General features: G+C 56.6%; 1 protein-coding gene across 1 annotated transcript; it reads right to left on the bottom strand.

The window, feature by feature from the left end:
• Window positions 1-38: 38 nt before the first annotated feature.
• LOC119105512 (homeobox protein araucan) lies at window positions 39-26,641 on the bottom strand. Its single transcript, XM_037228975.1, has 7 exons — window positions 26,556-26,641; window positions 20,374-20,631; window positions 12,361-12,470; window positions 2,375-2,688; window positions 1,606-1,789; window positions 1,161-1,265; window positions 39-117 (listed from the first exon to the last, which is right to left on the bottom strand). Exons 1-7 carry the CDS (start codon window positions 26,604-26,606, stop codon window positions 39-41), a joined length of 1,101 nt encoding a protein of 366 aa, XP_037084870.1. The 5' UTR covers window positions 26,607-26,641.

The raw sequence follows: 26,641 nt of genomic DNA, 5'->3' as shown, positions 1-26,641 counted from the left end.
TGGAGGCGCCGAGGCGGGGACGCCTGGCGGTGGGCAGGCTACCAGGGACATCCTCTAAAGGAGCAGGCCTTAGGCGTCTCACCCCCGCCCCGCGACACGCAGATGAATGCGGAGCCGCTGAGGACGGACGCGGGCGCATCCGTCGGCAGGAGCGACGCCTTTGCCGGTACTGCGATGCAGCTTCCCCATTTGGGGCTCTGCACCCGATGGCCAACGCGATGCGGCGCTGTTTTGACGGTGTTGGGTCGGTAGCTGCTTATCGTGCCCGCTCGTCAAGCGGCCGTCTTCACCCCGAGCCCGGTGACACGCTGGGGTTGCGTCAGATTTGTCCCTCGCTCCGCTGCCCGAGCGGTGTCGTGACACTAGCCTTGAATTTGCGGTGCCGTGAGATCACGTGTAACAGCGCGTCCTTTGCAGCGCCTGAAGTGTACCAGGTGCTGTGTGGGGCGTCCCAGGCGGAGCTGAGGCTGTCTCAGCGACCGTCGCTGCGGTTGACACCGGAGCCGGGCGGAATGTCCCGGACGGGTGAGACCCGGCCTGACTTCCTCGCAGTGAAGCCGGCCTACCTTGGGAACCGCCGCCGCGGTACTGACGTAATCCGAGGAAATCGCGCACATGATGTATGTGAGCGCATTACAAGGTGGCATTTTTGCGACTCGACTGATATAGACATTAGACCTGTCCAGTCTGGTGCACAACCGAACCACTCGAGAGCGGTTTTTTGAGGTGGGCTGGGCCAGTGGGTCAAAGTTTTCTGCTCGGGTAGCCGTGCAAAATGCGGCAGATCAATTAGAAGTAGTGGAAAGGCTGGGCAAAAACAAGTGGGACGTGACAAGCGGTACAAGGGACCACCCTGCGCCCGCTCGTTCGCTATCTGGCCACCTTGATGAAACGCCTGCCAGCTGGGCAAAAACTGGTGCAATTTGTCCCACCTGCCGCTGATTGATGTCGAGAGAGCTGATTCCTACCCTATCGCGGGACACTCACTCTTTGTATGCGGCGGCGTATGAGGCCATCTCCACAGGCATCTGTTGTCGCGCCGTCTGCTGACTCTGCTGCACGTGCTGCTGCTGCTGCTGGTGCTGCTGGAGGTGGTGCTGCTGCTGGGCCGACAGCTGCGTCTGGTACACGTCCGGGCGCCCGCTCCAGCGTCGACGGACGGGTCGAGCCCAGCGACGAGCCCGGGTAGGGACCGGCCGTAGCCCATGGCGCCGCTGTTGAGGTGCGCCAGCTTGCTCAGCGAGCTCATCTGGCCAAGCTTGAGGCTGGGCGGCGTCTGCGGCGGGGTGTCGGTCGGCGCGTCGCTGTACGAGCCGCCGGCGGCCGGCAGGCTGGGCGGCGGCGGCGCTACCATGCCGCCGTAGCCGCCGCCGCCGGCCGCCGCGCTGGCGTAGCCTCCGCCTCCGCCGCCGCCGCTGCCTGAGCTGTGGTGGTAGGCGGCCGAGGCGGCGGCGACCGGCGACGCCTGCGCCTGCGCCTGCGCCTGCGCCTGGTGCGAGTAGCGGGAGAAGGGCGCGGCGCCGGGCGCGATGGTGGGCGGCAGCGGGAAGGTGGTGGCTGCGGTGTGTGCCGGCAGCCGCTCGGGCCGGCCAGCCGTGGCCCGGCGGCGGCGGCGGCGTCTTGCAGACGGCCGTATCGGCCAGCGACCAGATCTTGGGCTTCTGCGGGTCGCTGCAGTCGTCGAGCGGCTTGTCCTTCCAGTCGCCGCCCGGCGAGAGCGTCTCCGACTTGACCTCGGCCCGGGCCAGCGGCGACAAGCCTTCGCTCGCGGCGTTGCTCAGCGGTGACTCTGGAATGGTGACGATGCGACATGAATATCCCGATCAGTTACGCGATTAGATAAGTTACGAGTTTTGAGCAACTAGCTGCAAGCTATTGCGAATTTTATGTGTGTGTGGACTGCGCGCTCTATTAGTTACCAAAACGGTGGGTTTTCTTATAGTCTGATACGTTTTGGGCTACTTGGATAATACAGCGTGCCTTTTTCTGAGGGGATCGAAAACATAGCAATGATGTCAAAGTTGTTATGATACTCTTAAGCGAAACACATTTGGGATGCAAAACATCGAGCGCATGACATCAAATGAATAAACTAAATTGATAGATAATTGATCAACGATGCATTGAAAAATCCAACAGAAGAAATGAAATGCAAAGTTAGCGCACCGCAAGAACCAAGCATTTTACAGCGCCTTCACGAAAGTCATGCAAACCAACGGCCCAATGTGAGGCGGCTGGCGAATGCGAGGAAGGCAGCATCAGCTTGGCGGCGTGCGGATCTCATGCCCGTCTCATTTGGGCGAAAGGCCGGTCCATGACAGATTCGGCAGGTTCGGTCCATCAATTAGATGGACCGAACCTGTCATGGTCTGACCTTTTTCACCGTCCGTTTCGTCCTTGTCCGTCTTGTCCTTCTCCGCGGCATTGTCGTCTGCCTCCTCGTCCGACTCCGTCTTGTTCTTCGGCTCCCAGGTCATCTTGTTCTCCTTCTTCAGTCTTCGCCGGGCGTTGGCGAACCACGTGGAGACCTGCGTCAGCGTCATCTTGGTGATGATGGCCAGCATGATCTTCTCGCCCTTGGTCGGATACGGGTTCTTCTTGTGCTCGTTCAGCCACGCCTTCAGCGTGCCCGTGGACTCGCGAGTGGCGTTCTTCCTTCTCGCCGCCAGATCGTAGGGCGCACCGTACCTGCGGCAGGGAGGACAGACTAGTGAGGTGTTTCGTGAGGGCGCCTTATGTGAACAGGTCATACAACAGCGGCGATCAAGACGGGACCGTATCTACGGTACATAATGCCCCTTCTCACGATGTGAAGTGAGCTAATGAAACGCGATTCCAGACGTTGATTCCCCTGAGAATAACACTGCACAGCCCTACAACGTTCCTCTCGTGACTGCAGGCGGGACGACGAGGCTGAATTGGCTGCAGTTGACGAGATACATTTGTATGCTAATCAGTAATTAGCGTCTTGCAATTGCGTCTGCCGCAAAACAGTTAAATGTCTTTTAGCAGTCAGCTTCATCATCGTGTGCATCACACACCATGTTGTGCATTGCCTGCTGCCGTGTCAGGCTGATTGCTTATGAAACTCTATTGGGTGGGCTTTTCTTTTTTCTCAATTGACATGAATGAAGCCTGTTTGAGCGTAATTCGGCAAACGTTCACCACCCGGCCCGTCCAGTCACCCAGTCCAGCCCTCTGGCTGAAGCCCGGTGGGGTGTAGATCAGCACACACCTGCTGCCCACCCTTTCCAGCCACCCAGTGCAGCTCTCTGACTGAATCCCGGTGGGGTGTGGACCAGCATGCGCCTGCTGCCCACCCCTCTCAGCCACCCAGTCCAGCCCTCTGACTGAAGCCCGGTGGGGTGTAGATCAGCGCACGCCTGCTGCCCACCCCTCCCAGCCACCCAGTCCTGCCCTCTGACTGAAGCCCGGTGGGGTGTAGATCAGCGCACGCCTGCTGCCCACCCCTCTCAGCCGTTCGTCACCGCCGGCTTATCTGGCCGACGGAGGTCCCGCTGCTTGGTTTATGCACGCGCCAGCCGGGGCCGACATATCGCGCGAGATCAGGCTCAATTATGGGCCGTAAATCCGAGCTCTACCGGCTGGCGCAGCTCTGGTGTGCGTCATGTCCGAATCCGGCCAGGAATCCGGCCCGGACACTGGACGGCGGAGAGTCCGGAGTCCGGACGGGGGAGGTTCGGGCAGGCGGATGCCCGGGCTGGGCAGGGTTGTCCGGCGAGTCCAGCCGGGCCAGAACGGGAATCCGACCCAAGCAGTGGCGGACAGTCAGAAGTCCGCACGATTAAGGTCATGCAGGCGGGAGCCCGGCGGGTCCGGGCAAGGCAAGAATCCGACCTAGCCGGGCCCGGTCCAGTGAGGATGGGACCAGACCGGATTTCAGCCCGCCGGAAATGGATTCGGGGTGCGTTAGAAGTTGGCATCCGAGGAGAAGCAGCCGGGGCCCGTTTGTTCCAAATGCAGTACTCAGGAATGCATTCGAATGCTCACAACTCACTTTAGAATGTCGATGATCCATGTTATGAGCCTAGTTTCTGCCGCACTGCTGCATACCATTCTTATCCCGACACCTTTCAGACCTTAGATGCTGCTCACGTCTTGCAGATCCGCCCGACTTGCGCTCCCCTCTGGCGTGAAGCCGCGTGAGACGCCGTGACCCAAGTTTCCCAGACCGGAGGCGACGCCGGTGGCCGTGACCCTCCCGAGCTGTCCCGGCGCGGGTCCTGGCGATCTGAGTCGCCTCTAATGAAGCGGGCCATCCCTGCACGGCGATCCATCGCGGGAGCTAATCCCGTGCCCGGCCGGCGACGAGGCTGGCGTTAATCAGACGGGGAGGAACTGTGACGGCCGGCCCGCCGCCACCCCGGGCGGGAGGCCGGGAGGCCGGGAGGCAGCGGCGCTCCCCGTCGCTCAGCTGGGTGCTGTCACTCGGCTGGTGGCTCGGCAGGCCTCCCAGCGCTGACCGGCGCTGGCTGGCCGCCGCCCGGCTGACCACTGCTGGCTGACAGCTGTTTGCTTGTTGGCCTGGCCGCTAGCAGCTCGCCTGCGGAGTCGGCCGTTGCTGGTTGGCTAGCGGCTGGGTGGCCGTCGGTTAGCTGGTCACCCGCTGCCGAAACTACTAGCTGGTAGAGGTTTTCTGGCTTGCTCCACTTGCCGCTAAAGACTTCCGTCTGGCTGCCGCCGCTGGCCGACAGCTGAGTGCTTCATCACTGCTGCCTAGTCGCTGGTCGGCGGACCACTATTTGGGGGCCTCTGCCGGATATCGGTCGGACATTTCATCCACGCATGTCTAACCGCCCAGCCTCTTCAAGCGGTGTACTTTCTGGAGGAGCACAGTCCGATGGAGGCGGGAGATCAAGCATGACCATCTTCATGCCGCAGAAGGCAAACGACGCAATCACCCGGCTGTGCTTAATAACGGACAAACATCATCCGCCCCACAGTTGCCGCTGGTCAACTGCCGCTTCCCGACGTCCATCCACGACCGATCTCCTCCAGGATCTAGCTCATCTCAACCACTTTTAGGCCCAGCACGCTTTTCCTTCGCGCGGCCTCATTGCGTCTATAAATAAGCCCCACGCTTTGTCATTCAGACAGTTACAGATGGCCGCTCGAGACGATAAGCGTCTGCACCTCGGCCACGGCCGGTACATGAACTCATATCGGTTGCAGGACGAAGTGACGCCCTCGTGCGCTGTGCCCCGGAAGCCGTTCGGCGATTCTGTCAATCAGCTGTGCCCCGGCCGTGAACCGAGTTCCATAGACGGGGTGGTGGCGGAGTCGAACATCCATCACTGTCGCGGGGACTGATAGTCCACTTCGCTGTAAGAGCGCACGGGGTCCATTAGAAAGGAGTGGATCTTTGTGGTAAACTATGCGTCGACGTCGATACAGTCGTCCGTCCTGTTTTGCAAGTTGCAGTCAGTGCGGAGGAATGTGGCAGAAATTTGAAAGGAAATTCATGCGGATAGTTGCAAAAAAGCCAAGTCGCGAAATGGAGCCCCATCGGCAATGGGAAGAGAAAGACACGTATGAGATCTCCACGAAGTCTGCTTAAAAAAGAAGTCACTGGCCCTCGACTTATCATTTCGACCAGGAGGGATGGCGTTGTGCCGAAGAGATCCCAGTTCAGAGCCGGACCAGGTCGTACGCTGGCAAGGTTGAACCCGCATTGAATGGCCCGGTTCCTTCCCACCGCGCTCTCGTCAATCATGCTCATCCTCGGCACACAAGAAGTCGACAGTTATATCATTCCCGTGGACATAAGTTGGATTTTATTAGTTCTATTAGGCTGACGGTTGGCGCCTGGCTGGCGGGGGCGACCGGCGAAAAAGCGATCCGTCCAGTCCACTCAGGGGCGGGGTAAAAACTGGCTGGAGCGGACGGACGACGCTGGACACGGCCGGACCGGGGTCGGCTGAAGAGGCGGCGGCGCTGAGAGGGCGCCCGGCCGGCCGCTGAGCCGACGCCTGCTGACGACCGCCCGGCGCCGGCCGGCGGATCTCAGACATGTGTGGTGCCAGTTGCGTGGAAGTCAGGACGCTGGCGAGGTTCTCGTCTAGAAGGGCAGCTGGCAGTGTACTTGACGTCGTAGATATGGAGTTAGCTTATCGCATTTGGTTCAGCGAGCCACTGTAAACCGCTAAACAAGAGAACAGGACGGATGCGCGGGATCTACTGTCACGTCTCGGGGATTTTATCTGCCTTTAGCATCTTCGCTCTTCACAGAAAACTTAACTCCGGGCATTCTCCCTCACAGTTCAGCATTCGAGCCAGCATGTTTCGCAGGGCCGTCTGCAGTCAACGAGGCTTAAACAAAATGGCAGCACATTATTGCTTTTGTATCTCGCATTACCTGCGACCATTTGCAAGTAATGCCATCAATAAATCGCTTCAGGAATCGCCGCAAAGGAAGCGTCCTGTCCGGAAACGCCGTGCATAAGGCGACCGCAAGCATGCCGTTTGCATTTCAACCACCAGCAGGCCGTCGCGGCGCTGAGAATTTCGCTCACCACTAAGCCTCCTCAAGCACCTCTCAACATTATCAGCACGCGCTCCACCAGCCCATGACATTTATTCGCCCGTCAACTGCACCACGAGCGCGTCAATGACGGTCATCGCCATCAAGACGCGCCATCGCAGATCGACCGTCGCTCCGTCGGCGGCGACGCAGCGTCGGCATCGGCGCTCGATGACCGGCCGTGCCGACCCTGCCGCCGACTGATGCGTCCCTGCGTGACGACCGGCGCCGCATGTCTGCCAGCATGCAGCGTCGGTCGCGCCGCCTCCCCATGTGCCAAACAACTTTATGTAATAAATGTAATACTAATTTGTCGGGGCTGCGCCAAACACTTCACGTGCGGTGATCACACTGCAATAAAACCGGCCGTAAAGAGCGGACGGTGTAGTTTTGAGGTAATTAGGAGCCGTTAAGCGTGCTGGCACGTTAGCAGCGGCCGGCACGACCGCTGCCAGCACGGTCGGTGGCCGGCGAGCTGGCAATGTCGGCAGCCGTCTGGCAGGCAATCGAGCTCTGGATGGAGCGCCGCTGGCCGTTTCATGAGCTGCTGCTGTGTTCAATTAGCAGTTGTCTTGTTTTGGAAATGTCAACTTGTTCGCTGCTGTTTTCCGGACTTCTTGGGTTTCGGTTATTTGCGAGATGAGTGCATCTGTTCCCTGCTTATTAGATTAGCATCAGTTGGCTGTTTTCTTCATCATTCAGCCGATTGGGCACCAGGCCGTCTGCCGGTCGCTCCGCCTTTGCAATCCTGCAATCCATGACGCGCTCATCACGGGTCCCTCCTTCCTCAGTCCGAGCCCCCTCAGTCTGCCGCTCAGTCCCATCATCCAGCCTTTAGCCCCCATTGCCCAAACGCCAGCTTTCAGTCCCCAGTCTCCCAGTCCCCAGTCTCCCAGTCCTCAGTCCCTAGTCCCTAGTCCCCAGTCCCCAGTCCCCAGTCCCCATCCCTGCAGTCCCTGCAGTTCTCCATCTCCGCCCTCGGGCCGGCTTCATGTCCGGCGATCATTGGCGTGCCGCACCACAATTACGTCCCATTTGGCCGACATAGCTCAACAGCCATTGCGGACGGACGGAACAAAACGCCGGCCGGCCCGGCCGCCATAGCTGTTTGCCCTGGGGCTGACCGTGCAGCGAGCGGAGCGGGGCAGTCGGGCGCAACGGGGCAGGGCTTCACAGCTGACGACCAGGAGGGAGGGGCAGTGGGGAAGGGGCGGGGGGGGGGGAACAGGACAGCGCACAGAGCTTGGAAATCAGTGGGTATCTGTGGTTGTCCATGGTGCGGCGGAGGGGTAAGATGGGAGGAGGTTGCTTGTGAGGCATGGAGACCTGGACGGTGTGGAAGCAGATGTGAGGGGGATGGGGACGAGGGAGCATGGCGCGAGCCGGACCGAAAAATGCAGCATGACATGCGGGGCAGTGACCACGCAAACTTTCCTCAAAAAGGCACAATTTTAGCTTTTCTTGACTGAGACAGGTTTACTCCAGCGCATTGGCCAGCCAGATACTCGCATCTCTTTCCATTTGGGACATGGATGGTGACAGGAACTCCTCGAGAAATACCAGTGGAAAAGTTTGGCATAAGGGGAGAGTGAGGTGGGCTATGGTGAGCACGCCTGGTCTCTTGTATATATATATATATATATATATATATATATATATATATATATATATATATATATGTGTGTGTGTGTGTAAACATTAACCAGGCTTTCAGTTATTTGCGAACCTTCTTAACAGGTCTCCATTGCTTAAAGTAAACCAGCGTTACCCAGCTCAGGCTAGGGCGGGTCCGTCACAAAATCTTCACCTCCGAGCTAACGCATGTCCGACACCCTCCAGCTGTTGTGGCAGACGCCGCGACCGAGAGTTGCGTGGCGCAGAAGCCGTAATGCAATGTCTGCCACGCCGCGGCCGACAAATTGGATACACAGCGGCCGGCGGGGCTTCTCGGCGGCGTTCGGTAACCAAACCCTACGTCACGCACTGCTGCAGCGGCGGCCAACACAGACAAGCTCTGGTCGGGGGCGTGCCCGATCGGCCTGCCCTGGTCGGCTGCAGGGCTCAAGGCGATGCCGTAAACACCGCACGATCGGCTGGAGTTGATGGATGGACCCTGTAATACCTTCTTCAAAGTTCCGCTGCTGGTGGCTTAGAGCGCAGTGATTGCAACGTTAGATGCATTGGTCGGCATAACCGGAATGTTTGACGTGCTCGGCCCGCACCGTCCGCCGTCGTTTGGCTGTCATTGTTTCCAGCGGTGGTCAATGGAAATGGCTCTCTTGACGTGCCACGCTTCCAGGGCGGCCTGGCTTCGAATGACAGCTAGAAAATAATAGTTGAGTGGTGCGCACTCAGCTTAAAGCATGAACACAGCGTACCTCCCGAGCGATTGAAGGTAAGATAGGTTAGAGTAGCAAAGCTGCCCGAACGAAAGAAGCTTCGTTCGAACGAATATTTCATGAAAAAGTAGTACAATTTTTGCCTTCAGTTGGGGCTTATTGGATTCTTCATACGCGTACGATACGACGCTTGCTACTTGTTCTGCGCTCATTTTGCAAAAGGAGACAACATTTGATATTTTTCACATTGACATATTTCGAAACAGTATGGCGTGCCCCTGCTCCAGCGTTCGCCCGGCTTCCTTGTGGCGACAGCCCCATCGGCACCTGCCGGAAGCGCCCAGCAGCTCCGCGGCCGTCCATAATCAACTTATTAACCGAGAGGCGCCGGCGCAGATTACGCCGGTCTGCGCGAGCGCCGCCGCCGCCGCCGGCCGGCGCCTCTGAGTGGATTACGAAGCGGCGACGGCGGCCGCTCGGGCGCCGCCATCCACAAAAACGCCGCCCGCCGCGGCCCTTCCGGCGGGCCGGCCGGCCGTCACCGCCCCGTGTGAATCGATGCTGGCGCCGCCGAAGGCATGGCCGACTCCTCACGGGCAGGTGAAGATGAATGGCAGCAAATCAGGCGGACGGGCCGGTCGGCGGCGGGGTCGACTCCGGGCGAGTGGAACAGACGGCGCCCGCTGGACGACAGGCTAGGGCTTAGCGGTGTTGTGTCGCGTGCCGGCCGCTCAGAGGCGAGTAATTAACTGGTTAAATGGGCACGTAACGGCCCGGAGTCATGGCGGTTGTCATAGGCCTTTCAAGGATAAATGCAGGAATGTCGCGTTTCAGACGGCAGGTATCTGACTCCACACCTTCATGGAAGCGTCAGTAAGCTCTTCAAGGCGAACTCAAGAGAACAAGCTAGTATCCAACCAGTAAACGCACAGTCACATGCACTGTATCACGCGACACAGGTCCAGTCTCTCCCATCACTAAACCGTATGACAATGGTCACTGACTGACGCTGGGCGGCTGTCCACAGCATCTTCCCAAAGGTAGTAAAAAACGAGCTTCCTCCTCTCTAAGCCTGGTTATCGGTTCATTGGCGTATAATTTGCAACAGAACCCCACAGATTCGATGTCGGCTCCACCCCTGATATTGCTCGCGCGGGGTCGGCGCCGACGCCCCGTCTGCCGCCGATAATGCGGCACAGATGCGGCTGCCACCCGGGGTCGTAAGTTCACCTGAGCGTCGTCGCTCGACGTCGAACACTTGCCGAGCATGCCCACGCGCGCCGGTGCCGGCGTCGGCGCCGGCGCCGGTTCATTAGCGCCTCGGCGTCGGCCAGTCGCGGCCGACGCGTCGGGAATTAATTAACGTCAACGGGCCCGCGCGGCCCGGCAGATGTCGGAGAGGGTGAGAGGGGTTTCTCGGCAGATGTCGGAGAGGGTGAGAGGGGACTCTCACCCTCTCCGAGAGGTGTGGGGAGAGGGGTGGGGGGGAAGTTAGAGAGGAAGGGAGATAGGATAGAGACAAAGAGAGAGAGAGAGAAAGAGAGAGCGGGAGAGAGGGGAGGAGAAAAGGGGAGAGAGAAGGAGAGAAAGGAGAGTGGATGATGGAGGCTTCCTGGCTCTCTCTCTCCCCCTCGATTCCCTCTCTCTCTCTCTCTCTCTCTCTCTCTCTCTCTCTCTCTCTCTCTCTCTCTCTCTCTCTCTCTCTCTCTCTCTCTCTCTTCTCCTCTCCTCTCTCTGCACGATAGGGATGGAAGGAGGAACAGAGAAATGGAGCAACGAAGAGAAAGGGAGAAAGAGAGAACAGATGGAGATCGGGAAAGTGGGAGACATAAGAAAGAGAGCAATAAGAGAGTGGAAAGATAAGGTGAAGACAGAGACGAAAAGGGTTTATTGGATAGTTGATGTTAAAAGCAGCAAGAAAGAGACGGATGGAAATGATCGAATAGTTTGAGAGCCGTTCTCAAACAAGAAAGAAGCAAGCAACTGGAAAAAAGAAGTGAATAACCAGTCTACCTCATGCACTTATCAGAATTAATAGGATAATAATTGGAACCTTAAAGGACGTCACATTCACAGGGCGACACCATTCTGATCCACAAGTAGAGAACGAAAACACTGCCTGTTTGTCAAATGCAGCCTTTTCACAAACATGCAACGTCCCTGAACGGGGCCCGATCAAAGCCGAGATAAGCTAAAATAAGCAAAACTACAGCATCACTAACTAGCTTTGGAAACGGCGCACTGCGAGCCACGGTGGACGGGGTGGGTGGGACCTAAAGCAGGGCCACAAGGCCCGTGCCTGCTGACTTACAGCCGCAGACGACAGCGGTGGCCAGGTCCGTGCCTGACTTACGTCGTTTTGCTGCAGCCTCAGTAGCAGCACATGCTGTTCTCGGACACGTGGGTAATGCCCGCCAATTTGTCTCTAGCATTAACTGAAACAGCCAGCAAGAAACACACCCAAAGCTGACAAAGACCGTGTGGCTGGGCCCCAGCCCCAGCCCCAGCTCCCCCGCCCCCCCCCCCCTCTCCCCTTTGCGCCGGGTCAGATTCCCCGCTCAGTCAGCCCCGTTGCTTCAGCATTTGCCTGGCGCCCCAGCCAGGTTCGTGCCACGGCCTCATTTGCAATGTAAATTTGTCATTGTTGCAATGGCCGTGGCTTGGGCTTGGCTTGATGACGTACTAAATTAGATTTACTGCGCTCGCGCGGTGGCGGCGCGCCGCTATGGCGGCCAGCACCACCCTCCCTGGACTCCCGTGGGTCGTGCACCCTCCCCCACACGCCTGCACAGCGGGAGAAGCCGTCATGTGCTCGTGCCACGAGAGCGGGGAGCACGGAATGGGCGGAGGCGCTGCAGTGGTGCACAGTGGTCTAATATACGCCAATAAACGCTTGATGTGCAATCGGCGGAATTAGCCGAGATGGCCAGGGGCCGGTTTAGAGCGTCGCTCATGCAGTCGTGCGGGCGTCGGCACACGGCCAGGTCAGGCGGCTCGAGGAAGAGCGGCGCTCGACCGCTTCAAGCACCCGTATCGAACTGAGCCGCTGTGAATAATTCACAGGCTTCGTGCACTCCGCAAAAGTGTGCTAATTGTGCTGCCGTAAAACCATTAGTGAATAAGTGATTGCAATTAGTGTCGCCCAGGAAGGCAGCCAGCTTCTGCCGCTGCAGGTCAGTGCTCGTAATTATCGTGGTCCACCTCACAGACGCTGTCCCCGCACGGGGTCCAATCCGCCCCAAACATACCACCACACTGTCCTAAAATGGCCCCCGGGGTTGAGTCGTTGTGTCTGTTATGTGGCCGGAACTCCGTGTTGAGCCGTGTTGACGATTTGTCGGTGCACTTGGCTATGTCGCAATTGCGAGGTACGTGGTGAAAAACACGTTAAACCGAGGCCCTCGTCCGCATAGCGCACGCTCATTGAGGGCGTTCCAGCGGCACCACCGTACCGCGCACGTGCCGTCCTGGCGTGCTCACCCGTACAGCGAGGGGTCGTAGGGGCTGTAGCCGTAGCCGGCCGTGCCGCCCAGGCCGCCATAGACGCCCATGTCTGCTCCGCTCGACTCCTTCAGGCCGTACGGCGTGCCCTGCGGGACAGAGCGACGGCACGCGTCACGGATGGGGCAGAGAAGTGGCGCACGTCAAGGGTGGAGCTGAGAGGTGGCGCACGTCACCGTTTTAGGAGGAAAGTGGCGCACGTCACAAAAAGAAGCGAAGAAGGGGCTCATGTCACAGATGGACCGGATAAGTCGCGGATGTCACGGATGAAACCAGAAGCGATGGCGCGGGCGGAATCGACAAGTGGCGCATGTCACAGAGAAGAGCAGTGGCCTCACGTAATAGAAAGAGCGGATGTGGCGCTCGTTACGGGTGGACCACAGACGTGCCACACTTCATGGGTGGACGACAGGCGTGGCGCACGTCATGGGTGGACCATAGACGTGGCACACGTTACGGATGGGCCACACACGTGGCACACGTCATGGGTGGACGACAGACGTGGCGCACATCATGGGTGGACCACAGACGTGGCACATGTCACGGATGGACGACAGACGTGGCGCACGTCATGGGTGGACCACAGACGTGGCGCACGTCATGGGTGGACCATAGTGGCACACGTTACGGATGGACGACAGACGTGGCGCACGTCACGGGTGGACGACAGACGTGGCGCACGTCGCGGGTGGACCACAGACGTGGCGCACGTCATGGGTGGACCATAGTGGCACACGTTACGGATGGACGACAGACGTGGCGCACGTCACGGGTGGACGACAGACGTGGCGCACGTCACGGGTGGACGACAGACATGACGCATGTCACGGATGGACGACAGGCGTGGCGCACGTCACGGGCAGAGCGGAAACGTGACACACGGCATGTTGGTGGGAGGGGAAGGGGGAGGGGCAGAGAAGTTATTATGCAACACAAATGGCGCACGTCTCCTAGCGGAGAAGTGGCGCACTCCTGGGATGGAACGGGCCTGTGGCTCATGATGTGGTTGCCACAGATCGGTCGCCCATGTACGGGATTGAGCACATGTTGTTGCACGCATCAGACTGGAGACAGAGTTGCGCACATCAGGGGGGGGGGACAGAGAAAGGGGGGACGTCAGAACTGGAGCTCATATAAGCACACATCAGGGGCAGGTGGATGTGGCATAATGCGAGAGGGAGCAGAGACGCGGCACGCGTCGCTGCAGTAACGCCTCTTCACGCTTCACCATAATTCCCTTAACCCTCGCCCCGATTCGCCCCTTTCCATAACGTGAGCTGTTAGGAGGAGGGGTCGATGCGACCGGCCTCCCGTGCCGCTTCCAAACTAAGAACAACAGAGCCTCACGGAAAAAAGATCAGTGGACTGGTCTCAACGAGGTCGTTCGATTGGTAATACATCGTACGTCTTTAAGTCAACAACTGATCCTATATTGCAAAGACAAAACGTCATTTTTTCGAAAACCACACTTTTCAGATTGCTATGCTCATACTTACGCCTCAGAGCCACGCAGCGACATGCCACTTCCACATGCGTTTTCCTCGCTGAATTCTGTGCACATTGCGATGCATTTTTATGTGCCTTGACATGTGGGGCAGTATTAGTGTGACAGTGTCGGCCCGCCTCGCGCGGTCGGCGGACCTGTCGGCTGCCGGCCGGCGCCCGCGCCCGTGCGGCATTCCTAAAAACAGTCACTGCTCAAAAACAGGAAACGCTGAAGGCACGGCGCCTGTGTCAAAATACGCGCAATAAATGTCACATAATAAAATCTTTTAGTGCGTTTCTGAGTGACACCCTCGGAAAAAGTAAACGGGGGTCACACTGACCATCTGTCAAAACGAGCGCTAACCTCGCTTAGCGAGATTTAATGTTTTTTTCCGGGGCCAAAGAGTTGGGACTACGAAAAACTGCAAGAACAGCTTGTTTCGATCATCTGAAGATACTCGTTGCTTACAAATGGCACACAGTGAGGTAACTCAGCAAATTCGAATTCAGTCATCGACAACTGTACTTTTAATCTTCGCCACATATGAGCTGAATTGGCGGTGTCAGCGAAATGTAAAACATTGCGTCAAAATAAATACATAAAATAGGTCAACATGTTTTTGGTGCTGGGAATCACACCGGGCCGCGGAGTACAACTTTATCTAATCGGAGTGGGGCCGCAGGCTGAACGTGTCCTGACGCCAGATAGTCATAGTTTGTGTAGGCTCACAGCGGCTAGGCGCGGCACAGCTCAGTCCGTCGCGTTTTTGGCGGGATAGCCTTTGATTGACCTTTGCAATCACTACTGTGCCGCCATCCATACTCCAGTACAACAATGTGGGCTATGAATTTGCGCGTGGCCATCGTGCAGCCATTACATCGCTTGCCTAATTCACGAAATAGGAACATTCTTATTCATGGCTTAGAACCATTGCGATGTGTCCGAAAACGGCCGTTTCCATTGGCATAGGTCTTGGTGACATCTTAAGTTGAAGTCGAGAACGCCATCCGACCAGTAGGTAATGCGTTCATTGTCAGTCGTCCTTGTGCAGCTTTAGTTAAAGTCGAGAACGTCATCCGATCAGTAGATAATGCGCTCATTGTCAGCCGCCCTAGTGCAGTTTTAGTTGAAGTCGAGATCCGCATCCGACCAGTAGATAATGCGCTTGTCAGTCGCCCCAGTGCAGTCTTAGTTGAAGCCGAGAACGTCATCCGACCAGTAGATAATGCGTTCATTGTCAGTCGCCCTAGTGCAGTCTTCGTTGAAGCCGAGAACGTCATCCGACCAGTAGATAATGCGTTCATTGTCAGTCGCCCCAGTGCAGTCTTAGTTGAAGCCGAGAACGCCACCCGACCAGTAGATAATGCGCTCATTGTCAGTCGCCCCAGTGCAGTCTAAGTTGAGGCCGAGAACGCCATCCCACCAGTAGGTAATGCGCTCATTGTCAGTCGTCCCAGTGCAGCCTTAGTTGAAGCAGAGATCGGCACCCGAGTGCGGTCCAGACTGTGGCTGATATAGGCTGATGTGGGCTGAGTGAGTGGGCTGGGCTGTGGTCCAGTGGGCGACCGAGGTCAGTCGCCAGCCTGGTGAGGTGAGCTGATCACCTGCACAAGTGTCGACCACGTGACTGCAAGCACCCGCTACCGTGACAGTGCCAGCAACAGCCCCTGCTCACCAGACGGCTACCGGGGGGCGCTGTTCAGTTGCGACACCTCCCTTAAATGTCATATCGACCGCCATCTTATCCGTGCAGATGTTATCCAGGATTGACGTATGCTACCTTATCATTAGTATAACTGCTACCGGTCGACCGCTGGAAGCAATAACATTTAGGGGCGTACCTGTCGCCAACACGTGAATGGCGCCAACAATGGCACTTTATCTACTGGGATCGGCGCTGAAGTGGCCGACAAGCAAATAGCTTAGATCTTGAATTGAAGCATGTGCGATAGTCGACCAGGATGATCAGGTTCTACAGGACCACACCCGAATCGGCGCGGACTACTCGTGAACGCGTTCCATTTGCCTGAGGTAGTTATAACGATAAACCCACGTTGGGATAAAATTCAATCGTTTTAGTAGACAAATTTTGTACAGCCTGCACATAACGCTCAGTGTAGGAGGGCATAACGCAAATTATTGGCTAAGGGTGGGCATAGCCACATTCCAACCATAAAGCACGTTGTTCAGACAGCATTCATTTATCACGAATTTTTTATTCCGCCTCACTCGAAACACTAACGGCTAAATAATGCTTATAGACACAAGCCATTATGCAGGACATTTCCATAAGAAACCTCCGATATACGATAAGCCCGGGCTTAAAAGCATCGGTTTTAGCGGTGCGCGTTTTGTGCAATGGACAGCTGTCATCGTTAAACAGAGTGGACAGATGCACATACCCACTGCTATCTCACGGAAGAAACGGCCATTCATTGCCTATCAGGTTCGTACATGGGAAAGCGTCAGATGCGTCAACGCAGTCCACTCTTGTCAAAAGGAGAACGAAGTAACACGCGCATCCAATATCATGTGTTATGAATCATCTTCCCCTGCGATCAGCGGGGAGTCGGGGAGCGTCAGCAGGCGTCAAGTCGCGGCGCGGCAGCCAAGGCGGTGGGCCGTTAAACCATCTCCCTGCGCCACCGCGGACAGGGCCCGCTGCAAGTAATTTACAGCCTGGCTTCAACCGTAAATAGCATTCACCTGGCTTTTCGCGCCCGTCTGCCCTACAGGTCACGTCGACGGGGCCGGGTCACGGTGGGCACGTTCGGAGGGGGCCGTGTTGACGCAGCGCGGCGCCGGCGGCAGTCCTGGCGCAACAGAGACAAATGGCCGACGTTGCGCGATTCTTCACCGTCGAGCGTGGTTAGGCACGCCGCGTTTTGACAAATGATTCATGGAATGGCGGTCGGCTCGTGACATTTTGTGACTGGAGTCGGCGGGGTGCGCAGGCAGATGGATAGCTCCCCGTTCTCCGTCACAATGGCGCAGTGACTTAATGCTGTCGTTACAGCGCCATTTGGGGCCCAAGCCGGAATCCGATCGTAAATATTAATAAGTAATCTTCGTTGTCTTTAACCACTCTCACTGCTTCAGTTAAACGGCCCTTATTTTAGTCGGACAGATTGACAGGGAGTTTTATGCACTGTGTCCCAGCTGGCTAAACGGAATCACTTATCTGCAATAAAAGCGGCTCTGTTGGAGAGAATTGTTTGTGTTTCAAGTTACGGCCGGGGAAGGGCCATAATTCATTCCGCCTCCGAGCGAGGGGCGGACAGCGGAGGGGGAGGGGAGGGGGCACCCGGCCACGAGCCGGGGAGATTTGCTTCCGCCAGCTTCGGCGGACTCGCCAGCCGCCGGCTGCCGCTGGCGGCTGGGGGTGTGGAGTCGGGGTCGACGGCGGTGCGCGCGTCCCGGTGACGCCACCGTGTGGGCGGCTGCGGCGTGTTGACCGGATCGGCGACGACGCTCAGTGCGCGGGCCGTCTTCGTCGTACTTGTTGGGGATCAGTGAGGGCTGAGAAGTCGAATTCTTGGACCTTCTAGGGACTGGCCGTGTCTAGCACGGCAAAGGCAGCCGAGAATTGGGTTCGATTTTTAAGCATTTTGGGGACTGGCGATGCCAGCTAAAAACTGGCACATTTCACAGGACAAGCATTTTTTCGGAAATAGGACTTACCCAAGGGGCGACCGATGGGCACGTGGTGGCCAAACGGTGAGCGCCTTAGGCTTACATGCGGCGGCGGGGGGGGGGGGGGGGTAGAAGGACACACAACAGAGCAGATATGCCCTGCTGTGTGCCGGGTCTGAACCCTGGCTGTGCCATGACACTTGAGCGCTGATACGGCCTCTACAGTCGCTGCTGTTTCATAAAATGGTGATAGACGACGTGCGTCGTGTGCCTTTGAAGATGCGTGTCCTGGGAGAGTGACGTGGGGTGACCAATGACCGAAGCATACAACTCTCCCCACTAGGACAGCCCTCGCTCATCGCAGCCCAGCTCATTTTTCCCAGACAGCTGGCACGGGGCTGCCGAGCGACCATGCTGCCGTACAAATGGGACACACTCCAGAATAATCCGCGATATGGAAGGACGGAGCATGCTCCAGGATAGTTCATATTCCCGTTCACGCGGGTTTGCCCTAAGGCAGGCAAGCTCCCACACAGTGGGAGACGATGCGGGGAGCCAATGCTCTCGGACCACTGAGACACGATCCCAGGATTCCCCAGTCCCGGATCGGCAGAGCGCGCCGCCACCACATCCAGTGTTCCCGATCAAACGAACTCGCCACGTGACGGACACGCGGCGACATAACTGGACCACGCGGACGTGACAGGCCACGTCTCCGGACAGGTGGGGCGCGCCCCTCGGGACGGTAAGGAGGTGTGCACTGTCCGACGGGTGCCACCGCTAATGGAAAAGCCCTGTTGTGCGCGGCGCCAAGGAAGCGCACTGACAGCTCATCCATTCGGCCCGGCAATTATTATCAGATCCGGTACCGACGGATCCTTCCAGTGAGCCCCTCGGGACCCCTGGACACCAGAACACACAGCAGGGACTGCATCAGTATAGAAACGACCATGTCATGGCCTTCCTACCTAGTCCTGCGCCTCGACCGATCTACCGTGCTGCGAAGTCTAATTAATCGAGTTCGAACTGGAAGTTATCAGGGTTCCAGCGGAAGTGAATGTTTATTTACACTTTCACCCAGGAAGAATGTCCTCGGCCTCAGTATTTCCTCATTTCAAGATCAAGTTGAAACGTGTGTCACGTCTACATGGTCGTAAATTTTGACACTGACGTCGAATGCTCTAATCTTGCAATGAGTTGTTCTTGGTGTATATCTTAATAGCTCGTTTATTTGTTCAGTGTGCGGTTTCTTGAACCCATGACTATAATGCCTGTTAATGCCTAATAATGCTTATTGATGAATACCACCGGCTGGCAGCCAGGGACCAATAAACAACAAGCATCTGATAATAAACACCCCCGGACCTATCCGTTGCGCGATCCCATCATTGCAGGGTTCCACCCCGGCTGGGCGTGTCCAGCTAAAGGTCTACTCCACCCTGTCCCCCCCCCCCCCCAGAACCGGGCCCGGGACCATTCTGACTGACAGGAACTTAATCCTGCTCCCCGCGACTCCCGCCCACGCCGCCGCCGCCGCCGCCGCCGCCGCCGCGACTGACGGGAGGCGCCAGCCCCGCGCTCAGGCGGCGGCGGCGACGGCGGCGGCGGCGGCGGCGGCGGCGGCGGCAGCACCCCTGACGGACGAGCGGCGGCGGGCAGACGGGCGTCTGCCGCCGCCGCCGCCGCCGCCGCCGCCGCTGTCCGGGCAGTAGCCGCGACTGGTCCCGCCCGAACAGCCGGGGGCACTCCCGGAGGGGGGCTGGCGGGGCTCTTCTGGGGGGGGGGGGGTAAGCGGGGGACCCACCCGGAAGGGGGAGTGGTCGAGGAGGAGGCCGAAGAGAGAGAGCGTGGAGAGGATACAGAGTGAATGAGGAAGGCAAGGAAAGAAAAGGAAGAAAAGGATGAAGACTGAGGGACGGACCCGGAGCACACGGACAGAGGAAGGCGGATACGAAGGGAGAGAAGATAAGGAGGTCGGAAGACTGATAGGAATGGATAGATAGACGTGGTACAAAGCCAAATGGACTGCAGAATGGGCTAGGCTTCACCGGAGAATGGTGAAGTGCAGCAAGGCAGAGATTTGAAATCGAAAGGGGCAAATAGTACGGAACAACATGGTGTCGAGAGAGCATTTGTCGAGAGAGCATTACGCCCATACTTTATCAGTCATTTTCTGGAGAAAACGCCTAATGGGCTGGTCTTCCAAGGTTTTGCTGACGGTGGGTGCCGAAACAATTTATCTGTAAAAACGTCTCTGGCAAAACATGCACCGAACTGCGACGCCTTCAGGGTGAGCAGGCCCATTAGTGGGGTGGCATCTCAGTTCACGTAATGGGTGGGGTCCTGGCCAGTGATGGCGGGTTGCTACTTTGTCAACAGTGTACGGCCGTTCTACTTTTCGATAATCACAACGCAGGAGAGCAAACCTCCTTTTTGGCATGCATTCCCTGCCTTCAGACTTCTGAACTGAAGGCAGGCAGTTTCACTTCACTTCACTTCACTACTTCTGGTGTAGAAGAGGCGAAGACTGTGGTAAGTCCATTCTGGACATCAAAGGGAGGGGAAAATCCCAACTCGTAAGGTGAGGAGCCCTTGATGGAGCAGTTGCTCAAGAAGACGCCGAAAAGACATCACTCAGCGGACAACATGTCACAAAGGTGGTAATGCATACAGGAATTATGGATGGACCCCAGACACAGCACTAACGAGACGCTGAAGTAGGCAAACCGGACAGAGCGGTACCCATTAAGGTGCTGAGAAGCAACGCTGGACGGAGCTGGACACAGTACTAACGAGGTGCTGAAGTAGGCAAACCGGACAGAGCGGTACTCCCGAGGTGCTGAGACAGGCACACCGGACAGAGCGGCACTCACGAAGGTGCTGAAGTAGGAGGAGTCGACGCCGATGCTGGGGTAGGGGTTCTGCTCGCCGCTGGGGTAGCTGGTGCTGTAGTGCAGCGTCGAGCCGGTGCTGAGGCGCGGGTAGGAGTTGAGCGCGGCCAGCCGGCTCGGGTCGTACTGGCACGAGCAGACGGCCTGGCCGGTCACGGGGTCGGTGCCCACCACCCGGCCCGTCTCGCAGCACGACGTGCCGGCCGTGCTCGGCGTGCTCGGCTGGCCCGGCATCAGCAGCTGGCGGAGGAGGACACGCTCCGGTCAGTATGGCTCACGGGTGAGCACAGGGCAGCTTGGAGCACAGGGTTCAGGCTAACTTGGGGCACATGGTTTAGGTTAGGTTGGGGAACATGGTTCATGTAAGCTTGGGGCACATGGTTTAGGTTACCTTGTGACACATGATTCGGGTTAACTTGGGGCACATGGTTCATATAAGTTTGGGGCGCATGGCTCGTGTTAGCTTGGGACGCAGGGTTCAAGTTAACGTGGGGCACATGATTTAGGTTAGCTTTGAGCACATGATTCATGTTAGGTTGGGGCACATGATTCAGGTTAACTTGGGGCACATGGTTCATGTTAGCTTGGGGTACATGGCTCAGGTAAGCTTGGGGCACATGGCTCAGGTTAACTTAGGGCACAGGTTTCAGGCTAGCTTGTGGCACCGGATTCAGGTTAAACTGGGGCACATGATTCAGGTTAACCTGGGGCACATGGTTCAGGCTAGCTTGGGGCACATGGCTCACGTGAGCACGAGTAACGTGATGCCACGCAGGTCAGAGGAGATCTCAGAAATCAGCTGGGGCCACAGGTGGCAGTTGAGGTCCCAGGAATCAGGTCACCAGAGGTCGCAGTGCTCAGGTCAGCAGATGTTGTCCAGAAGTCACTGTAGCTTTCCAAAATGGATCTAAGAAGGTGTTCAGGAGGTAAACATAACTGTATGCTACCAAGATCCTTGCTCTCTGGTCGCCGAGGCACGTGCAGTTCGTTGGCGGCCAATCTATCGCCGTTTGATCCCAAACGCCGACCTTTGACCTGCCCGGTCTATTTGCCAAGCCCGAGGCGCCTAGATGCTGGGTTGACCGCCGCCCTGTTCGATGCTGATTGGCCGATCTTGAGGAAGGTTAGGGGCAGCAGGCAGTGAGCCCCAAGCTGGGGGGGGGGGGGGGGGGGGCGATGGCATGAAAAATGTTGGCACGTCTGCTTCCCAAGCGGCCGAATGTTTCAACACTGGGTCCCTAGAGGTCACAAAGGTCATCTGATGTTAAATAGGTCAACTAAGGCTGAGGTCACGCAAGGCCGCGGTGCCAGATAAAGTGACAAAGATCAGCTGAGGAGGTCACACGAGTAAGCTTAGAGCATGTAGGTTGGTAGGGCTCGTGTGGGTCAACTGAGGTCATAGTGATGCACTGGGACAACTGGTCTACTGTGTTGATGCGTTTCAGTCCGGCTGATGTCACGCTGGTCGTGTAAACTAACGGCGCACTGAGCATGCTAAACGAGGGCAAGACGGGTCATCTGGTCGGGTCAGATCGAGGTCACGCCAAAGACATCTGGTCGTCACCAGACGCCGGAGTGCGCCGTGGAAGGTTGGGGGAACCACGCAGGGTAAAAGGCAAAGACGCGCGCAAAATGCCCGAACAAGCCCGCCAAATGTCACACCGGTACACCACTGGGATAGCTTCGCCCCATGCAGCTAAACGAGTAAGCCATCCGAGTCGAAGGAATGCACCACAGAGTTACTGCCCTGGCCACTGAATACACAAATGCCTATTACCTGTGCTGCACACGGTATTAATCGATGCACGACGGACGAGCAGCTGCAAATGAACATTATGCAATGCGCAGATTGCATTACAACTGGCAACTGCCACCCACTTCGTCACTGTACCCGAAGACTGATTTGGCATGCAGTACAGACATTTATTGGCTCGCACTACGTTGATAAAGGGACACTGCGCAAATGGAGGGTTGCCGTATTGTACTTCTACGAAGCAGGTGCGTTAAGCACTTACCAAAATGAACTTGCATTGCCATGAGCTCAACGTCATCATACTGACCACCCAGCTTTAGATGGCGATGAGGATGCAAACGGAAGCCAGGCAAGGATGCGGCGATAGGCGTGCGTGGCTCGGAGGGTGGAAAGCTCTTTACAGCTGTGAACAACGTCTCCACCTAAGCTACGCTTGAGCTGGCGACGGGCCAGCGCCGGACGTCGTCCAGCGAGGGGCGCACGTCGGGTGGGAGAGCGCTGGTCAAAGCGGCTCCCGCCCGTCCCTCGCGCCGCCCGCCTGACGGTGGTCCGCTGGTCGAGCGGTGGCCAGCGGCTCCCGCCCGCCCCTCGCGCCGCCCGCCTGGCGGTGGTCCGGTGGTCGAGCGGTGACCAGCGGCTCCCGCCCGCCCCTCGCGCCGCCCGCCTGGCGGTGGTCCGCTGGGAGGCGGGCTTCCTGCTGCGCTCCGGTCCGGGCCTCTGTTCCAAGCGTGCCTACGCACCGCATCTCCGCCCCCCCCCCCCCGCCGTTGTTCGCCCGTTGTCCGGCCAGCCCGGTGTTGTCCCCGCGGACACGGTGCGCAGCTCGCCCGTCCACCCAGGATGAGGCCAAAGCGCTCGCATCGCATCTGACGCGGAATGTTGTGACAACGTGCAGCCCGGCTTCCGCAAGCAGATACGGTGCGGTTCCCCGGAACGCCACTGCAGCGGTCACGGCTGGCGGATTGCAGGGCGATGCAAACGCTGCCGGGCGGGTTTCCTGTGTCGTTTTGATTGCAAGGACGAGGTAAATAATGAATGCAATTCCTAATGAAAAACGAAGTTGTAAGCTGAAGTAGGCGCGTGATAAGGCGCGGCTATGCTGCAGCCGATCGGTGCCATGTTTTCGAGCACAACATGACGTTTTGTCGGAGCTTGACCCGATATCCGCCGCCTACGCCTATGACTGCGGTCGTGAATGGTCCGTTGCCTTGCTGGATGGGAAGCACGCGAGCGGATGGGGTGTGGGGCACCGTAGGCGAACTGTCAGGACCAGCCGTTCCTATCTTTGCGATGTCCGGTCACCTTAACGTGATGCGTGAAGTCAACGTGTGACGACAGCGGCTGGGCAGGTATTGCAATGCTTTGGAAAGTTTATTATAATTTTTTCTGATCGCGGCCACAGCTCATATTTTTAAGCAGCGCCTATACGAGCCAGGTTGTGAGTCGGACACAGTTGTAACGTGTCGTGTCAGCGGTTTGTGATCGCACAACAATGTGCCACATGTTCTAGTTTGTAAAATAGCCAGCCACATGTTTGAACAACGATTGTAAAAACGTGGATGCTAATATTCATGTATACTTGATATCCTGTCAGCCATGTGAGGTCTCGCTGAAATGTGAAAAGCATGGCATGCATCCCAAAGCAAGTAAAAGTTTCATCATCAATATTGATCGTTCTTCCAGCGCTTTGGAGCCAGAAACGATGCCTGGACACGATCAAAAGCATAACACAGTCTGACATTTACAGCTTGTCCATTACAACATCTGTATCACCGACGTCTTTGGCGATATGGCCACAGCCCTGAGGCACGTTCAGCTTCGTAACTTAGCCTCAGTTCAACATTGGGCCCGGCAAAAGCTCTGACTCACGATCTCAGTCTGGTACCAAACTTTTCACCCACGTGGTGGGAAACGATGCGAAGTTGACAATTTCCAGGGGCATTCGAGCTCGAAGTAATCGCTTGATCAAGGCATGTAACAATTTGCGCCATTTCTACACTAGATCACCTACTCACGCGATGCTTAGAATGTCTATAAATAAAGTAGCGACACCGGCATCAGCTGGCAGGGTTGTGCTGGCCTTTGCTTTGCATCCATGAGGTCAAAGTCTCCCAGTGACACCAACGGCATCGGACAACTTGTATCATGTTATTTGAATGCATCGTTAAAGTAATTGTATCTTCTCGACTTCAATTGATGCGTTCTTATTCCAAAGGACTCTTGAATAACAGTCCCAAAGTAACATATTTTCTCAAAACATGATCGAAAAGATAATTCGTGATGTGAATGCCTTCCATATTACCTAATGCGCCACAATTGCCATCGTAATTGATGGGAAGATAATAAATACACGCTTTAGTGATCGTTCGCAGCTTTGTTTTGATGCTTCAGTTTCCACAATTATCTTTGTTCCCTGTGGCAGTTCAAGAGCTCACGTTTTCCTTTCACATTGGTGGGTAAAACCGGGGGTAGAACCGGTTATCTGCAGCATGCTGATAGTTTCGGGTTCCTAACACACGCCTCCCCTACAATTTCCCTCGTTGCGATGGGCCTGGTGTGTGACCGTAAATCATAACCTCTCAATAAGGGTCAACTCATCCATGGTCATCGATGCCATCAGCTAATTTGTTGATACATTCTGATGCCCGTGATGCCCATGAGACATACTCTGTTTATGAATGCAGGTACATATTGGATAGCGCTCAGAGTCCCAACTCGCTTTGCCAGTGGTGGCTGAGGGTGTGGGTGGTGCTCCGTCCTGTTGTTTGTCCTCATCTGGGTGAGCTTTGATACCATTCTCAGATCATGACATTCGCCATCCTGCATTGCCCTTTGCTGAGGTGATTACGAAAAATATAAATGCTTGTTTTCATACCTGACAATATTTTTATGTTTGCATAGTCCGTTCGTTGGGTTTTGTGTCATTGGGTTTCTACGACGCACTCAGCTGCTGAGGCTATAAGGCGTCGCCTGCCTCTCATCCTGGCAGGAAGGGCGGGCATCGCGGGGAGCCGAACCCCGTACCTCTGGTTTCCCAGACGCGCAGTGGTTAACGCAGACGCGCTAACCGTACACTACCGGCACCCCTACGTTCTTTGGGTTCAGAGCTGAAACTGGAGTGTAGTGTTATTCGCATTTCCCAGTAAGTAGTCTATTTGGGCTGGTATGTACGGATCTGGGTTCTACACTTGGCAACTATGCTTGCCTGGCTGCCTGTGGAACTCGCACATGTTGGCTGGTTTGTGCACATCGCTAGCGCCAGTTTGCATTCACGTGTGCGACTAGCGCCAGTTTGCATTCACGTGTGCGACTAGCGCCAGTTTGCATTCACGTGTGCGACTAGCGCCAGTCTGCATTCGCGTGTGCGACTAACACCAGTGCGACTAACACCAATTTGTATTCATGTGTACGACCTATGGTTTGTGAATCAGTGGAGCCTGGGAATTTCTCTAGAGCTAGAGGAGACATCTCCGCTGCCTGTTGCCAACCACTGTGTTCTGGGGATCAGTGGTTGGCACCGGAAGTTCTCTCAGACGGTATTCGCGCCGAGCCGTGAGGCGCTGCCTCACGTGCTGGTGCTGGTGCCGGTGCTGCTGTGATAGTCAGATCCGGAACGTGAGGCGCCGTTGACAAATAGCAACGCCTTAGCTCGTCGATGCTGGTTAATTAACTGTACTACTGTACAAATAATTGCTGGGTCTGAGAACGGCGAACGCATTTAACAATCGCACAGACAGTGGCTTGAACCTGGATTTTGCGGTGTTCTCACATTATCAGTGTTTTGTTTGTTACAGCTATTGTGTTCGAAGAGCGGAACGCTGTATCCCAAACTGAAATGTTGTTCATTTGCAGCAACCCAATTTTGCGCGTCACGCCATACCCAGAAATGAATTTTGAGTGCCTTCCTCCATTTTGTCTAGAAATATTGAAAGGGAAACGCGCTAATCCTTTGCAGGGATTGACGCCGCACGGTATTTCCCGGAGGCGTTGAACATGAGGAGCCACTTCATTAATCCTATGACGGCGGCTCAGCCGAGAAGCCCGATCCGCTAGCGAGTACACACGCTTGAAACTCGAATGATTTGCAGCCAATCACGGAAGCGCCTGTGGTCACACTGCGGTACGAGCGAAGGAAACCGTGCTAGCTGGCCGATCTGGTCCGGTCTGGCCGATGCTTTTTCAGCCGGTTGACCGGGTGGGCCGGCACTTCCGTCGGCTCGATTCGTCTAAGTTTCAATGTTTGTGTGATGCGGCAATCCTCGAAAAGTAATGAAGCACTCTATTTGCAGGGAGGGGATGCTAATACTGATTATAAGCCGATATTGTCAGCACAAGCGGCGAACACGATGAGCCTCTTAGCCAGGCACGAGTGCCGCGTGAAGCCCGCCGCACGCGTGTCGAGCCGGCTCACCTGCGAAGCAGCCGTCACGTAGGGGTAACCGAACTGGGTGTAGGCCGACATGGCGCCGATGGCGTGCCGCCTCAGGTCAGAGTAAG

Source organism: Pollicipes pollicipes, unplaced genomic scaffold (genome assembly GCF_011947565.3).
Source record: "Pollicipes pollicipes isolate AB1234 unplaced genomic scaffold, Ppol_2.1 Scaffold_6138;HRSCAF=7277_pilon_pilon_pilon, whole genome shotgun sequence".
Lineage (NCBI taxonomy): Eukaryota > Metazoa > Arthropoda > Thecostraca > Pollicipedomorpha > Pollicipedidae > Pollicipes > Pollicipes pollicipes.
This window is presented reverse-complemented; position numbering and strand designations above follow the sequence as displayed.